Below are 16,530 nucleotides of genomic sequence, written 5' to 3'. Positions count from 1 at the left end.
TGTGGCTCAAGTGGTAGAGCATTAACCTTGAGGAAAGCCCAAGGACAGTGTTCAGGCCCTGAGTTCAAGCCCCAGGACTGGCAAAAATAAATAAAAAATATGAAATCACATCCTTGGGCTGGGAGCATGGCTCAGGTAACAGAGTGCCTGCAAGGCACTGAATTCAAACCCTAGTACTGACACAAATGAAAAATTCTATCTTGACTGCCTAATGTTAAGGGGATGGCTTAGGACTTGCAGTCCCCTACAATTGTGTAATACGAAGTCCTGCTCTCACCATCAAAGGCCCCAAACTCCTCACCTGATGCATGGGAGGAGCTATGACCTCTAACCTAGATTCCAGGAGTTAATGACACAACCAGATGCTAGCCCCTTGCAACAGCAGCCACTCATTCTTATTTTTGTTTTTCTTTTTTGCCAGTCCTGGGGCTTGAACTCAGGGCCTGAGCACTGTCCTTGGGCTTACCTCAAGGGTAGTGCTCTACCACTTGAGCCATAGCACCACCTCCAGCCTTTTCTGTATATTTGCTAACAGGGAATCTAAGCCAGGGCTTCATGCTTGCTAGGCAAGCACTCTACCATTAGACCACTCTCCCAGCTCACTCATTCCTTTTTTTTTTTTTGGCCTGAGTACTGTGGCTTGAACTTGTGCTCTCAATCTGCCTTTTTTTTCACTCATAGGTAGCGTTCTGCCACGTGGGCAGTGCCCCCAGCCCTTCTTTTTGTTGGTTAATTGGAGATAAGAGCTTTGCAGACTTTTCTAATAGGGTTGGCTTCAAATGTAATACTCAGATTTCAGCTTCCTGGATGACAGGTGTGAGCCACTGGCACTCAGCTCCACTCAATCTTGAGGCTGCCTGCTGTCAAGTGCACATGTACTTAGCACTAATAAATTCTGCTCCAGCTAGGTCTCTCATGTCCAAATATCCAATTGAATTTTTTTTTCTTTTTTTGTGGGTCATGGGGCTTGAACTCATGTGGGATGCTGTCCTTGAGCTCAAAGCTACCGCCCTACCCTTGAGCCAAGTCCCACTTCCCCTTTTCTAGAGGTTAACTGGAGACAACCTCAGATCCTTTTGTGCCCCGGGCTGGCTTTGAGCCTTGATCCTCGGATCTCAGCCTCCTGAGGAGCTAGGATTACAGGCATGAGCCACCATGCCTGGCTGTACTGGTAGCCAAGTAGTTTGTGATATAAGCTACTTTCTCAGCCGTGTATGTGTGTGTGCCTGTATTGGAGCTTGAAGTCAAGGCTTGGGCCCTGTCCTTTTGTCATGGGGCTTGAACTCAGGGTCTGAGCACTGTCGGTGAGCTCTTTGCTCAAGGCTACCCTCTACCACTTTGTGCCAAAGATCTGCTTCCAGTTTTATGGTGGGGCTCTGGAGGTAAGTCCCATGGATATTATTGCCTGAGCTGGCTTCAAATCCTGATCCTCAGATCTCAGCCTCCAGAGTAGCTAAGCGTATAGGTATAGCACCTGATCTGCTGCTACCCTTTTTCCTTTTTTTTTTTTTTTTCAGGTCCTCGGGCTTGAACTCTGGGCTTGGGTGGTGTCCCTGAGTGTCTTTGTGCTCAAGGTTAGTGAGCACACCACCACTTGAGAAACACCACCACTTCCAGCTTTGCGATCCTCAAATTTCAGCCACCTGAGTAGCTAGATTACTGAGCCACTGGCTCCCGACAATGCTGCTACCTGCTTAAGGGCTCATTTTAACGCGTGGTCAGGTAACAATTCAGATGTCTAAAGCCACTGACATTGAAAATAATCCAGAAATGCTGCAGATTTTGGTACGGAAGGATGAGCACGTTCAAATGAACCACTTTCGTGCCCATCCATCTTTTATAGACGGCAGACAAAGTCAAAGAACTTCCCTGAGGCCTACTACCTGGCTAAGTGAGCCGCGGTGGGGTGGGGGGTCTTTTTTTTCTCGGCGGAAGAACCTTACGCCACGGCGGAACCCCTCCCACCGCGGCGGAAGGATCCCGACGTGACGCCGGGCGCGGGGGCGTGGCCTGCCGGATCTTCCTCTCCGCTGCTGCGGCTCCTCCCCTAGCGTTTCACACACGCTCATTGTGAAGCGCCGGCCACCGCCCGCCCGCCTCTAAGGCAGCTTGAGACCTACAGACTCTTAAAACTTGGCGCGCGTTCAGCGCCCGCGCTACTCCTTACCTATCTGAGGGGCCGCGGGGCCGAGGGGAGGGCGCGAGGTTCACCGACTTCCTCCTCACCACCCCCCCCCTCCTCCCCTCGACGGCCGGAGCCCAACCGCCCGGTCGCCTCACGCCGCCGCGCTTCCCTCCTCGCGCCCCTCCCTCTGCGGAGCGCCCGCCCGCTCCTCCCTCCCCGCCCTCCTCCCGGCGACGCGCACGCGCGCCAGGCCGCCTCGCGCCCTCTCGCTTTCCTCCGGCCGGAGAGACCCCCCCTCCCCTTCCGCCTCGCGGCGCTCCCTCGCGCCGCGGTCTTCTCTACCTACCCCCGGCTCCGCGGGGCTCCCCCCCCGCCCGCCCGCCAACGGCGGGTCCCCGGCTTCCCGATCCCCTCCGCTTCCCGCGCTCCCCGGCGGGGCTCCAACCCCGGCCCCCTCTCTCCCTCCCTCCCCTCTTAATTCCCTTTCCGGACGCTGCCATCATGTTGAAGCCTCAGCCGCCACAACAGACCTCCCAGCCCCCGCAGCCGCCCCCCACGCAACAGGCCGTAGCCCGCCGGCCTCCCGGCGGCACCAGCCCTCCCAACGGCGGCCTCCAGGGGCCCCTGGCCGTCGCCGCGGCTCCGTCGGGGCCTCCCGGCGCCGCCTCCCCCTGCCTGGGGCCCGGGAGCGGGATTCGCCGGGGAGCCGACGGCATCCTAGCGCCGCCGCCGCCGCCGCCGCATCAGGAGAGGCCCGGGGCCGCCGCCATCGGCAGCGCCAGGTGAGGAGGGCGGGCTTCCGGGTGGGGGAGCCGGCTCGGCTCCGGCGGGGCGCGCCCCCAGCCCGGCCCTCGGCCGAGGAGGGGGGAGGGGTCCCCCTCCGGTCCTGACAGGTTGGAGAGAAAGGGTCGTGGGCCGCCTCCGGGAGCTCGGGGTCGCGCTCGGCTCCTGCGGGCCTAGTCCGGGCCGCGGCCCCGTGGGGAGGCGGGGCGCGTCCTGCCAGCACCGCGGGCACGGGGAGCTTGGGGCGGGGGGGGGGGGGGCGAGGAGGGTGATCGGGGCCCGCGGCTCCATTACCACCGAGGGTCTCGCGGTCCCCGGCTGCAGCCAATGAGGCCCCAGCTGCGGGAAGGGGTCCCCGGCTCTGGCCAATGGAGGGGGGGCGCGCGGCCCACAGTTTGGCCAATGGGAAGGGAGGGACTTGGAGCGGGTTGCTACCTCCCCCTTCCTGGTCTGGCCAGTAAGAGGGGAGCCGGGTGGGCGGGGGCGCGGAAAGAGGGACGGCTGGGAGGACTGCGGGGCCGGGAACCTCCAGCGCGCGCGCGCCCTCCGCCTACGTGCGCGCGGATGCTCTGTCTTGTGACCCGGGCATATTCGCGTCCCGGTAGCGCGTAGGGCTGGGGCCGGTAGTGTGCATGGAAAGGTGCGTCCGGTGTTGGCGGAGGGAGCGCACGGTTCTTTTGGGTTGGATGTCAATGCGATCGAGAGCGGCGGCACACGCAGGCGCGGTGGGGTCGTGTTCGCGGGAGGACGGTCGGGGGGGGGCTTTGAAAGGCCCGTGGGCTTTAGTGCGCAGGCGCAGGCCGGGCGAGGCCTCCCGGTGGATGGCTTTTGCGGCTGCGCTGTCCCCCGGCCCCGCCAACGGCCCCCTCACCGCCCTCCTCAACCGCCGGTTACATCAGCCATCGAGGAGCAGTGTTACCTGGCGATTGGTGAACCCTGCAGTGTGGGTAACAGGCTGAATGAGTAATGACGGTCAAAGGGTGGAGTGAGGAGGAAATACCCCTCCTCCCGGGGTTTGGGACCCAAGGTTGCCGAAAATGGTTTGTTCCATTTGGGAGGTAATGTACCTGGCTGGGCTAAGTAGCTGTGCATCTGCACTTCTGAGCTCTTCACCTTCCGGGTCCGGAGGGGGTTACTGCTTATTAGAACTCTGTGGCTGGCACTGGTCCGTGGAAACATTCAACCCTGGTCCCTTGAAGAAAGTGTATTAGCTTCTACAGCAATTGATAGCCATTGTTGATTGAGGTCTTTTTTTTTTTTTAACTGACATTTGGAGGAAATGTGTTTATTTTCATTTAATGCCCACTCTTTAACATGAGAGTTGGAAACCTTGTTGACTAAGTAACTTCGCATGTATGGCATTGGATTTATCAATAACCTTTTTCTTTTCTTACAGGGGACAGAGCACAGGAAAGGGACCCCCACAGTCACCTGTGAGTGCCTTTTCACCCCCCCTTATATAAAATACTAAGAATTAAATAACCATATGGGAATATAAAGTGTGCTAGATGCGCAGCTAGACAAATGGACTAAGAAGAAATGTGGTTCAGCCCAAAAAGGGAGCTATGAGTGGTCATTTAGAAAGAAAAGCGGTGTTTGCTGGCTTTTTTATTTCCTTTCTTTCTGATGTTACTGACAGGTGTTTGAAGGTGTCTATAATAATTCCAGAATGCTGCACTTCCTGACAGCTGTGGTGGTAAGTGAGGCCTTTAATCCCTAGGGTGTTTGAGGAATGAGATCCATCAGATTTTTGGCGACTTCTTACCCTTTCGACCCTCGCAGGGCTCCACTTGTGATGTGAAGGTGAAGAATGGCACTACTTATGAAGGCATTTTCAAGACTCTGAGCTCAAAGGTCAGTTTACTCAAATTGCTTATTTTTGGAATTGCATGGAAGAGGAGAGTGAAATCCAGGACATTTTAAAGATTGTCCGTTTACCATTCTTGTAGACCTTGAGTTAAATTTTAAGTTAAGAGATTTTTTTTTTTTCTCCTCTAAGCCCTGTGGTTTTCCAGACCACACAGGGTACATAAGAATGTAGTATTGGGAAAGATTTTAAAAGGGCAAGAGGGAAATGGTGGCAGGGTTTTGCATTTATATTTCTTAATTTTGACCTATGCTTGTGGGCAATGTTGCTTTTTTGTAGTTTGAGCTGGCAGTAGACGCTGTGCACCGGAAAGCATCTGAGCCAGCGGGTGGCCCTCGTCGAGAAGACATTGTAGACACGATGGTGTTTAAGCCAAGTGATGTCATGCTTGTCCACTTCCGAAATGTTGACTTCAATTATGCTACTAAAGGTACTGTGTTAAGCTGTGTGTCAGATCTACTCCATGTTTCAGTGTGGGTAGAAAGAAGTCTGCTGGCAGCTACAACATGTTGATTTCATCTCCCACCCCCACCCGCTTTTTTTTTCCCCCTGAAAAGGATAGATGAATTTTCTTTTAAATGAGTTTTGTTGTCTGGTATGTAAAGAAATGCAGTCAGGCCTTTGTTGTGGTTCTTCATGGTTTTTCCTTGTTGTTGCTTTGAACCGTTAAAATCAGTGTCTTATTTTTCCTCCCCCCAACATAACAGTATATGTATTCTGAATCTTTTCTTTTTTCTGTTTGTTCTTGGGCTTGAACTCAGGGCATGGGCCATTGTTTCTGAGCTTTTTTCCTCCTAATACTCTTACTACTTGGAGCCGGAGCCAACTTCCACTTCGGGTTTTCTGGTAGTTAATTAGAGATAGAGTCTTATGGACTTTCCTGCCTGGGCAGGCTTTGAACTGTAATCCTTAGATCTCAGCCTCCTGAGTAGCTAGGATTACAAGGGTGAGCCACAATTGCCTGGCTGAATCTTTTCTTTTTTTTTTTTCTTTTTTTTTTTTTTAAGTTCGGCTTTGTTTCTGAACTCTTTGAGGGGGTGTGGGAGTGAGCCTGCGAGGCAAGAAAGCTGTCATGCACCACCTGACTTGTGATTATCTACTCTGCCCCACAGACAAGTTCACTGACTCAGCTATTGCCATGAACTCCAAGGTGAACGGCGAGCACAAAGAAAAGGTTCTTCAGCGCTGGGAGGGTGGTGACAGCAACAGCGATGACTATGATCTGGAGTCTGACATGGTATAGTTTCCCTCCCTGAGCAATGGGACAGTCAGAATGGTGGTTGCTAGCAGTGAGATTTGTTCTTTGAACCTGATGTTGATTGTTATAATCAATACAACAAAAGGTTTAAAAAACACTGCTGTACAGGCTCATTTCCTTTAAAAGCAGCTACTTTGACATCTAAAAAAATTTTTTGCCAGTTTTGGTGCTTGAACTCAGGGCCTGGACACTGTCCTTGAGCTTTCTCAAAGCTCACACTCTACCAATTGAGCCACAGCACCACTTCAGGCTTTTCCTGTGTATGTGGTACCCAGGACCAGGAATTGAACCCAGAGCTTCGTGCATGCTAGGCAAGAACTCTACTCCTAGGCCATGCTCCTGGCCCCCTTTGGCTTTTTTTTTTTTTTTTTTGGTAGCGGTTTGCAGAATAATTTGTTTTTCTTGCCTTGTTGAACTTTTCGTGTTATACATGGATTAGTTTGTTTCGTTTAATTATGAATACAGACCAAATTGTTGTCTTTTTTATGTGTTCTGTTACCATTGTTTTGGTATTCAAAGCCGAACAAGCCATGTGTAGTGATAAACATTTGTGGGATTTTGGTGGTTTTTGTTTTTGTGATGATCCTGTGACTTGAACTCAGGGCCTGGACTCGCTCTGTCCCTGAGCTTTTTTGTGCTCAAGACTTAGTGCTTTCCCACTTGAGCCCTAATGTCATTTCCAGCTTTTTTTCTGAGTAGTTTATTGGAGAGTAGCTAGGGTTGCAGGAGTGAGTCACTAGCACCTGGCTTGGTGTTGCACATTTGTAATTTCAGTTCCTAGAAGGCAAAGGCAGTTGGGTTACATAGACTTCCAGCCTGGTTTAAGTTAAATTGTACAACAGCAAAACCCTAAGTCAAAAGCGAAATCCATAAATAATAAAACTTAACAGGTAGTGCTGTATTGGTTTTAGAACTGTGTGTGCTTATGCAAATGTGTTAAGGTTTCTTGGGGGCTTAAACCTAGAAATGGGTTTGTTGGGTCTTAGGCCTTCAAAGTTTGAAGTTTGTGCTACTCATTGGCAGTTCAGCTTCATACTGCTCTGGGTTTGGTTCACATTGAAAGTTGTTAATGTGCTGAAAGAAAATGGCTTGTCAATTCCTTTCCTTGCTGGATTTTAAACCTTCTCCATTTCCCCCTCCTTAGTCCAATGGATGGGACCCCAACGAGATGTTCAAATTCAATGAGGAGAACTATGGCGTGAAGACCACCTATGACAGCAGTCTCTCCTCTTATACGTGAGTGTCTTGACACTCCTCGGTGGGGCCGTGAAGTGATAGCTCACCAACAGATTGCTATGTAGATCATAGGGGAGGTTTTTGGTTTTGTTTTCTTTTGTTTTTGCCTGTCCTGGGGCTTGAACTCAGGGCACTGCCCTGAGCTGCTTTTGCTCATGGCTAGCACTCTACAACTTGAGCCACAGTGCTACTTCTGGCTTTTTCTATTTATGTGGTACTGAGGAAATGAACCCAGGGCTTCATGCATGCTAGCCAGCACTTTACCAATGAGCCACATTCCCAGCCCTAGAATATAGTTTTTGTGCATGCAAGGCTCTCCCCTTATTCATGGCCTGCTTTGTGACCTTCTTCCCTTTTTTTTTTTTAGTCCAGATGAGGCGATACTGATCGAGATACATTGGGTTCATAAACTAATGTTTAATTTTACAACTACTTAAAGGTTATCTTTTTTTTTTTCTTTTTGCAAATGCTGCAGCTTGAACTCCAGGCCTACACACTGTCCTTGGGCTTTTGCTTCAAGGCTAGAGTTCTACCACTTGAGTCACAGCAGCATGTATGTGGTACTGAGGAATCGAACCTCGGTCTTCATGCATGCTAGGCAAGCACTCCCACTAAGCCAAACTCCCAGCCCCCTTGAAGATAATTTTAACTTTCTTTTTTGAAAGAATATAAAAAAGGTTTTTCTGACTGGGCCGCACTGTGGATAGAGTGACTTGTTTTCCAACTGTTCACCTGTAGTTTTTCTTTAATAGTTAAGCCTTATAAACTTTACATTCAGATATATCTAGGTGGTTTACCCTGGGACCTAGTAGCTGACTGTTGAGTATATGTTCACTGGGCTGGGGGTATGGCTCAAGTTAGAGCATTAAGACTCTTGAGTTTGTACCCATGAAGATCACTGTATGAATGAATATATGAATATGCTAACTGGGCTAGGGCAGAGTACTTGCCTAACGTGTGAGGCTCTGAGTTTGATCCCTAGTACTAGAAAAAAAGTGACCAAAGACATTAAACACTGATAATACCTGGAGGTTTGATATTGGAATGTTGGTCTATGGGTGTTCTTTCAGGGTGCCCTTAGAAAAAGACAACTCAGAAGAGTTCCGGCAGCGGGAGCTGCGTGCAGCCCAGCTAGCTCGAGAAATTGAGTCGAGTCCCCAGTACCGCTTACGGATTGCCATGGAGAATGAGGACGGGCGCACGGAGGAGGAGAAGCATAGTGCAGTCCAGCGGCAGGGTTCAGGACGGGAGAGCCCCAGCTTGGCATCCAGGTAATGCATCCTGAATCTAAAAAAATTTTTTGAGGCTCCAGGAGTTTGGCCTAGTGGTAGAGTGCTTGCTACCATGCACAAAGACCTGGATTTGTATCCTCAGTACCACATATATAGCAAAAGCTGGAAGTGATGCTGTGGCTCAAGTGTTAGGGCTAAGCCTTGAGAAAGCCAAAGGACAGTACTCAGGGTCTGAGCAACTGTTCCTGAGCTCTTGTGCTCAAGGCTAGTGCTTTACTGGTTGAACCACAGTTCCACTTCTGGCTTTTTGGTGGTTAATTAAAAATAAGAGTCTTATAAAGTTGTGGGTTGTTTTGTTTTGTTTTGCCAGTTCTGGGCTTGAGCTCAGGGCCTGAGCCCTGTCCTTGGACTTTCTCAAGGCTAGAGCTCTACCACTTGAGCCTCCACACCACTTCTGGCTTTTTTCTATGTACCGAGGAATTGAACCCAGGTCTTCGTGCATGCTAGGCAAGCACTCTACCGCTAGGTCAAACTCCCAGCTCATAAAGTTTTTTTTAAGGAATTTGGTTATAGTCTTTATATTCATCTGTATTTGTACTATGTCTTTAAGTGAAATCTAAATGATGAGTGTCTTGTAAACAACTTTCTTTCCTTTTTTTGGCTAATCCTGGGGCTTGAATTTGGGGCCTGGGCACTGTCTTTGAGCTTTCTCAAGGCTAGAACTCTACCACTTGAGCCACAACACCACTTCAGGCTTTTTCTGTGTGTGTAGTACCCAAGAATCAAACCCAAGTCATGCTAGACAGGCATTCTACCACTAGGCCACACTCCCTGTCCCAGAGTTTTTCAAAAAGTTCAAGGCTAAGGTTTGAGCAAAGCTTCACTTTTGGTTTTCTGGTGGTTAATTGGAGATAAGAATATCATGAAGCCTGGCATGGTATCTCATGCCTGTAATCCTAGCTATTCAGGAAGCTGAGTTCAAAGCCAGCCCAGGCACTAAAGTCCGTAACTCTTCAATTGACCACCAGAAAACCAGAAGTGGCACTGTGACTCAAGGAGTAGGGTGGTAGCCTTGAGCTGAAGAGCTCAAGAACAACGCCCAGGCCCAAGTTCAGTTCCCATGACCGACCAAAAAAAAGTGTCATGTCCTTTCCTTCCTGGGTTGGCCTTGAATTGTTCTTCAGATTTTAGCTCCTGAGTAGCTAGGATTACAGTCATGAACCATCAGTGCCTGGCTTAGCACTTAACTATAGTCTGATCCTGCTTTTCTCGGTAGGTTTGGTAATATTGGGGAGCATTGGCCAGGTTGATTGTGTCTGAGTTGATACAATGTAAGATCCCACGCCTAAAACCACAGTACATTTAACTGGGACAGATCTTCAGGTGGGATAGTGAAAGAAGCTAGAGTGTGTGTGTGTGGGGGGGGGGGAGATGACTTCGGAAAGGACTCTGTGTTGCCAGAAATGTGCATTTTGTAGCCACTTTGTCCTTACTTGAATTTTTGTTCAGGGAGGGGAAGTATATCCCTTTGCCTCAGCGAGTTCGGGAAGGCCCCCGGGGAGGAGTTCGATGCAGCAGTTCTCGAGGCGGCCGGCCTGGCCTTAGCTCGTTGCCACCTCGTGGTCCTCACCACCTCGACAACAGCAGCCCTGGCCCAGGGTCTGAGACCCGTGGTATCAATGGAGGTAAGTTATGAACCATGCTTGGGAAAAAAAGCGGGGCACAAGCAAGACTGTGGGAAGTATAAGTAGTAGGTGAGTTAGGAGGAGATTGGATGCATCAGTTCTCTTTGTCTTTATTTTTCTTTTGTTTTTTTGAAGGCCCTTCACGCATGTCTCCCAAGGCACAGCGGCCTCTGAGAGGTGCTAAGACTCTGTCTTCACCTAACAGTAGGCCTTCGGGAGAAGCTTCTGTTCCACCTCCTGCTGCAGGTAAACGTTTCATCATGCTGGGTGAAGAAATGAGTGGAAATGGACCGGGAGTTTGGCCTAGTGGTAGAGTGCTTGCCTAGCATGCACTAAGACCCGGGTTCGATTCCTCGGTACCACATACTTAGAAAAAAGCCAGAAGCGGTGCTGTGGCTCAAGTGGTAGAGTGCTAGCCTTGAGAAAGTCCAAGGACAGTGCTCAGGCCCTGAGCTCAAGCCCAGGACTGGCCAAAAAAAAAAAAAAGAAATGAGTGGAAATGTATATAAAGAAGTCAGGTGGAGGGCTTGGAGTTTGGCCTAGTGGTACAGTGCTTGCCTAGCATACACGAAGACCCAGGTTCGATTCCTTGGTACCACATACATAGGAAAAAAAGTCAGAAGTGGTGCTGAGGCTCAAGTGGTAGAAAGTAGCCTTGAGAAAGTCCAAGGACAGTGCTCAGGCCCTGAGCTCAAGCTCAGGACTGGCCAAAAAAAAAACAAAAACAAAGAAGTCAGTTGGAATGATAGAATGGGCCACAGGTTGAAGATAGATGCTAGAGTGGGCAGAGATTGAAATTTTTTTTGTTTCCCTGGTATAGAAATTCCAACCTGGCAATGGATTATATCTGGCTGGCAGATGTGCCTTTTGTTTAGTGTTTAGGTTTTGTTGCCAGCTTATTAATATAGGAGTCCAGAAAATTTCCAATTTCTTAAGTTCAAAAAGTTCTGCCAACATTGGTCCTGCATTATTGCGTAGGACCAAACCACGACTGTCTCTTTATGCATTCTGGGCTTTTTGGTGCACATTGAAACCTTTTACCTTTTTGTTATCTGACTTGGCCTTGTAGACTTTGAGCTTGTCACCCTGGGTATGAAAACTGTGAGCTGAGCTAGGCCGGGAAGTTGGCCTAGTGGTAGAGTGCTTGCCTAGCATGCACAAAGACCCCGGTTTGATTCCTCAGTACCACATATATAGAAAAAGCCAGAAGTGGTGCTGTGGCTCAAGCCTTGAGAAAAAAAAATCCAAGGCCTTGAGTTCAAGCCCCAGGACTGGCCAAAAAAAAAAGGCTTTTAGGAGGTGACCTATATTCACTACTTATTGACCAGCAGTAACCGTCGAACAGCTCTCCCTTTTCTTCCAGTGGGACGGATGTACCCCCCACGCTCTCCCAAGTCTGCTGTCCCTGCCCCAATCTCAGCTCCTTGTCCTGAGCCTCCCATTGGCTCAGCAGTAGCAACTTCTACAGCCTCCATCCCTGTCACATCAGTTGTGGATCCTGGAGCAGGCTCTATTACCCCCGCATCTCCAAAGATCTCACTGGCCCCCACAGATGGTAAGAGCCAAATGGTTGAGGGCTGTGGACTATTTGCAGTGTGGTTCTGAACAGAAGAACCTTAAGGCATATGTCTCTTCCCCAGTAAAAGAACTCCCAGCCAAGGAGCCTGGAAGGACCCTGGAGCCCCAGGACCTGGCTCGGATAGCTGGGAAAGGTGAGAATGGTTTACTCTTCTGGGGTCTAATGCATCATTTCAGTTAGAAGTTCGTTGTGAATTGGAAGCAGTCAGTTTCTGTCAACCCTAATTCTTGTGGGATTTTCAAGAGCTCTTAGGTTTTTTCTTGGTTTCGTGTCCTCTAGATGTTACTAGTTCTGTATCTTTGTTTTTAAGAGGGTTTATCTTTTGCTTTTTGTTGTTGTTGTTCATGGGGCTTGAACTTGTGGCCTGGACACTGTCCCTGGGCTTTTCTGCCAAAAGTTAGCAGCACTCGACCATAGCTCCACTTCTGGGGTTTTTTGGTCATTAATTGGATAAAAGTTTCGCAGACTTTCTTACTCAGGCTGATTTTGAGCCATGATTCTCCAATCTTAGCCTTCTGAGTAGCTAGGAGTTGTGATTGTTTTTTTTCTCCTAGTCTCTGGCCTTCAAAATGAACAGAAACGGTTTCAACTGGAAGAACTAAGGAAGTTTGGGGCCCAGTTCAAGGTGGGTATGGTGTGGAAAGGAGCTGGATTTGGCAGCATGCAGTGATGTGGGGAGAACTGCAACAGAGGGAAAGTTCCCAGGGGGTGGAAAAGAAGAGCTCAAGCTAGGAGGACGTGGAGGGCCTGGGGTCAGCTGAAGAGTACTTGATGTGCATGTGTTTTCCTTCTTCCAGCTTCAGCCCCCCAGCTCCCCTGAGACCAGCCTGGATCCTTTTTCTCCCCGGATCTTAAAGGAGGAGGCCAAAGGGAAGGAGAAGGAGGTTGATGGTCTATTAACTTCAGAAACCATGGGATCTCCAGTCTCCTCAAAGACAGAGTCCGTATCAGAGAAAGAAGACAAAGCACCTCTGGCATCAGCAGGAGGCGCTGAGGGTTCAGAGCAGCCTCCACCACCTTGCCCGAGCCAGACCGGCAGTCCCCCAGTGGGCCTTATCAAGGGAGATGACAAAGATGAGGGCCCTGTCGCTGAGTGAGTGCAGTCGGGCTGGTTAGTGGACCCTGGGTAGTGAAGGGCAGGCCACGAAACTGATTGTTTTCTCTCATAGGCAAGTGAAGAAATCAACGTTGAACCCTAATGCCAAGGAGTTTAATCCCACAAAGCCTCTACTATCTGTGGTGAGATAGGAGACATGAGAGAGGTGGGGCGGGAGGGCAGCAGACAGGGAGCACACCTCCATTGTGCTAGGCTTGTCGGGTCTTGCAAGAGCCCCCGTGAGAGTTTGTAGGAAGAGAGGTAGCGGCAGTTGAACTGTTTGGGAAGAGACACCAATTGCCGGGCTCGTCAGTCAGCGGTCCTGATGAGTCTGGCAGCATTGGTGGGTCTCTGGTTCCTGGTATTGCATCGAGATTCTTAGGAGCAGCACCTTTACTCGAGTCAGCTGACATGCCTACATGACAAGCCACACAGTCTCTGTTTCCTCGGGGTCTAATGTGAGGCGTAATTAAGAATGTGCAGAACACATGTGGCACACAGCACGCTGTGACATAGGTAGGGCTGACCTAGGCATGTGGAAGTAAAATATTCTACCTTGTCTCTTCTAGAACAAATCTACCAGTACTCCAACTTCTCCAGGGCCCCGCACTCACTCAACTCCCTCCATCCCGGTGCTGACAGCAGGCCAGAGTGGGCTGTACAGCCCGCAGTACATCTCCTACATACCTCAGATCCATATGGGACCAGCTGTGCAGGTAGGAGAGGTGACGTGGACCCAGGGGAGTGGTTTCTGAGAGCCGTCTCGGGCCTGTGATGGCTGTGTGTGAGCACACCGTTCAGCCTCATCTGCTTTTTCCTAGGCACCTCAGATGTATCCATATCCTGTATCCAATTCAGTGCCTGGGCAGCAGGGCAAGTACCGGGGTGCAAAAGGTGAGCAGGGTGAGGAGGGCCCGCCAGTGGGACAGCCTCGTGTCTTCTGGCAGGTGGAGCTTGAGCTCTGCCCTATTTGCTTCCCCCCTGCAGGCTCTCTCCCCCCTCAGCGCTCTGACCAACACCAGCCAGCCTCAGCCCCTCCCATGATGCAGGCGGCCGCCGCGGCTGGCCCACCCTTGGTGGCCGCCACACCTTATTCTTCCTACATCCCCTACAATCCGCAGCAGTTCCCAGGCCAGCCTGCAATGATGCAGCCGATGGCCCACTACCCTTCACAGGTGACTGAGACGCAGGAGAGAGGGCGAGGGCGGGAGAGGAGGCAGTGAGCTCTGGTGGTAGTGGCTACGCGCTGCGCACTTGGTTCTGGTGGGGTTCTGTGCTTTATTATAAAGCATTTTTGTCATCCTGCATCTGAAGTGTAAAGTAGCAACTGCATGGTAACTACTGAGCCTCACATGATGCTGGGTGCATGGTCACTGAACAAGTGCTAAACACTCTTGTTCTTCATCCTGCCAGCCCGTGTTTGCCCCCATGCTTCAAAGCAACCAACGCATGCTGACGTCGGGTAGCCATCCCCCGGCCATTGTGTCATCCTCCACTCCTCAGTACCCTTCTGCAGAGCAGCCCACCCCCCAAGCCCTCTATGGTAAGTACACCCCTGGCCCTGCCCCTGCCCCGGCTGTGTTCCTCACCCCTCTGTGCTCAGCACTCAGTCTCCCTCCTTTCCACTGCAGCCACTGTTCACCAGTCCTATCCACACCATGCCACGCAGCTCCATGCTCACCAGCCGCAGCCGGCCACCACGCCTACTGGGAGCCAGCCGCAGTCCCAGCATGCGGCCCCCAGTCCCGTCCAGGTGCCTGCCTGCCGTCGGGGGCTTGAGTAGTTGGACAGGAATGGGTGGCTGGAAGAGAGTAGAGCAGGGTAGTCCCCCGGGAGATGGGGCCAGCCAAGTCAGTTTGTGGTACTCATGTTTCTTACCATGTCTTGACAGCATCAGGCGGGCCAGGCCCCACACCTGGGCAGTGGGCAGCCACAGCAGAATCTATACCACCCGGGGGCCCTGACAGGCACACCACCGTCTCTGCCACCGGGACCATCTGCCCAGTCCCCTCAGAGCAGCTTCCCCCAGCCAGCCGCTGTCTATGCCATCCATCCCCACCAGCAGCTGCCCCACGGCTTCACCAACATGGCCCATGTTACCCAGGTAAGAGCCAGAGCACTGGTTCTTCTGGGTCTTTGTCAGAGTACCCTCATGCCCTTGCAGGAGTGCTCCCCACAAGGCTTCCTGGTGCTCCCAGCTGCTCTCTCTCCTCTGCAGGCCCATGTCCAAACTGGAGTCACAGCAGCCCCGCCCCCGCACCCTGGGGCTCCCCACCCGCCCCAGGTGATGCTGCTGCACCCCACCCAGGGCCATGGGGGGCCCCCCCAAGGCGCGGTACCCCCGAGTGGGGTACCTGCACTCTCAGCTTCCACACCCTCACCCTACCCCTACATCGGACACCCCCAAGGTGAGCAGCCTGGCCAGGCGCCTGGATTTCCAGGAGGAGCCGATGACAGGATTCGTGAGTTCTCGTTAGCTGGGGGAATTTGGCATGGAAGAGCTGAGGGGCTGCAGGTGGGGCAGGATGCACGGGTTCTGGGTGGGGAGTGAGGGGTCTTGGAGGCAGGGCTGTCCCACAGGGCGCCCGCCGACCTGCACCTGTCTGTGAAGTATGTAGGGTGGGCAGAAGCCACAGTCGCCGCCGCCAGGGGCTTGCTCCTGGCTCTGTCCTTTGCTTCCCTCCGTCCTCGCTCAGTTGTGATCCAGCAGCCCCCCTCCCCACTGCCTCCCCAGCTCTCAGTGACCCCGACTGTCTCCTGACTTAGCCGAGGTAAGGTCAGCGCAGCAGACAGGGCCAGACTGGGGTGTGGGGGGCTGAGCTGGGCACATGAGTAAGGGCTCTGGCTTTTACTGGGCAACAGCGATTGACCTGTGCTTCTGACCAGCCCCATGAGAGACCTTAAGGAGGCCGCTCCTCCACACACCTCCCCAGCCCCCTCCCCCCACCCCTCGGACGCATTAATGGAGGGACAGCCGCTCGGGTTCTAATGCTCCTGCTCTCTTCTCTTTCCCCTCCAACCAGTTCAATCTCATCCCTCCCAGCAGCTCCCCTTCCACCCCCCGGGGAACTGAAGATTGTCCTGGCCGCGACCTGAGACCTCCATGAATGGAGGGAAGAGTGATCTATGTCTCTTCCCCCAGCAGCTCGGACCAGTCCCAGCCCCCCACCCCACCCCCCAAATTCCCCTTTCCCCAGGGGAGCTGGGGAATTTATGCCAAGCACCTTGAATGGGAGAGACCTTGAAGTGGGCAAGGCCAGGGTCCTGCGGGGGTGGGGGAGGTTCCTGCTCTACCCCTGCCCGTTCCTACCTAATCTTGCCCTCCCATCTTCTCATCTATTCCCCCGCTGGAGACGGAAGATCTTTTATTTTCTATTATTTATAACTTCAAACTTGGGCCCCCTGTTCTTTTCTTTCCCATTAACTTGAGACCTGCGTGAGAGACAGACAGATGCCCCACAAGGATGGTTGGACAAGGACTTTTACTTTTTATTACATAAAAATATTAAAAAAAAATAAAAAAAATAAAATTTTAAACTAACTTAACCTGCCTGTGGTTGCTGTTTGCAGACTATATGGTGTGACTGTGATGTCACCTCTGAATTTCAGGATTACATTTATCTTTACTTGTTCCTCCCTTCCCTGTACAGCTGTGTCTCTAGATGCAGG

The 16,530-nt window shown here is 51.6% G+C and overlaps 1 protein-coding gene across 19 annotated transcripts; it reads left to right on the top strand.

Annotated features, from left to right (window-relative positions):
• The first annotated feature begins 2,497 nt into the window (after positions 1 to 2,497).
• Positions 2,498 to 16,407, top strand: Atxn2l (ataxin 2 like). Of its 19 annotated transcripts, none has more exons than XM_090357915.1 (24): positions 2,498 to 2,907; positions 4,305 to 4,341; positions 4,548 to 4,604; positions 4,691 to 4,762; positions 5,055 to 5,205; positions 5,888 to 6,012; positions 7,178 to 7,269; positions 8,340 to 8,540; positions 10,011 to 10,186; positions 10,322 to 10,432; positions 11,532 to 11,741; positions 11,827 to 11,898; positions 12,320 to 12,390; positions 12,563 to 12,858; positions 12,935 to 13,004; positions 13,431 to 13,577; positions 13,683 to 13,755; positions 13,849 to 14,036; positions 14,275 to 14,404; positions 14,493 to 14,614; positions 14,753 to 14,965; positions 15,080 to 15,269; positions 15,596 to 15,632; positions 15,908 to 16,407. In XM_090357915.1, exons 1-23 carry the CDS (start codon positions 2,627 to 2,629, stop codon positions 15,625 to 15,627), a joined length of 3,117 nt encoding a protein of 1,038 aa, XP_090214041.1. In that variant the 5' UTR covers positions 2,498 to 2,626; the 3' UTR covers positions 15,628 to 15,632; positions 15,908 to 16,407. The 19 variants fall into 19 exon arrangements, with proteins under 19 accessions (XP_090214041.1, XP_090214034.1, XP_090214026.1 ...); XM_090357908.1 differs by having other exon boundaries at positions 15,080 to 15,323; XM_090357900.1 differs by having other exon boundaries at positions 15,080 to 15,323; positions 15,473 to 15,632.
• Positions 16,408 to 16,530: the final 123 nt, after the last annotated feature.

Source organism: Megascapheus bottae, chromosome 25 (assembly GCF_031878675.1).
Source record: "Megascapheus bottae isolate mThoBot1 chromosome 25, mThoBot2.hap1, whole genome shotgun sequence".
In the NCBI taxonomy this organism is placed as follows: domain Eukaryota; kingdom Metazoa; phylum Chordata; class Mammalia; order Rodentia; family Geomyidae; genus Megascapheus; species Megascapheus bottae.
This window is presented reverse-complemented; position numbering and strand designations above follow the sequence as displayed.

What these genes read in the sequence shown, in the direction of transcription:
- Atxn2l (XM_090357900.1), top strand. Translation starts at nt 2,627, where the DNA reads ATGTTGAAGCCTCAGCCGCCACAACAGACCTCCCAGCCCCCGCAGCCG. An exon ending in ATGATCTGGAGTCTGACATG is followed by an intron (nt 6,013 to 7,177) that starts GTATAGTTTCCC and finishes CCCCCTCCTTAG; the next exon opens with TCCAATGGATGGGACCCCAA. An exon ending in GGCTCGGATAGCTGGGAAAG is followed by an intron (nt 11,899 to 12,319) that starts GTGAGAATGGTT and finishes TTTTTCTCCTAG; the next exon opens with TCTCTGGCCTTCAAAATGAA.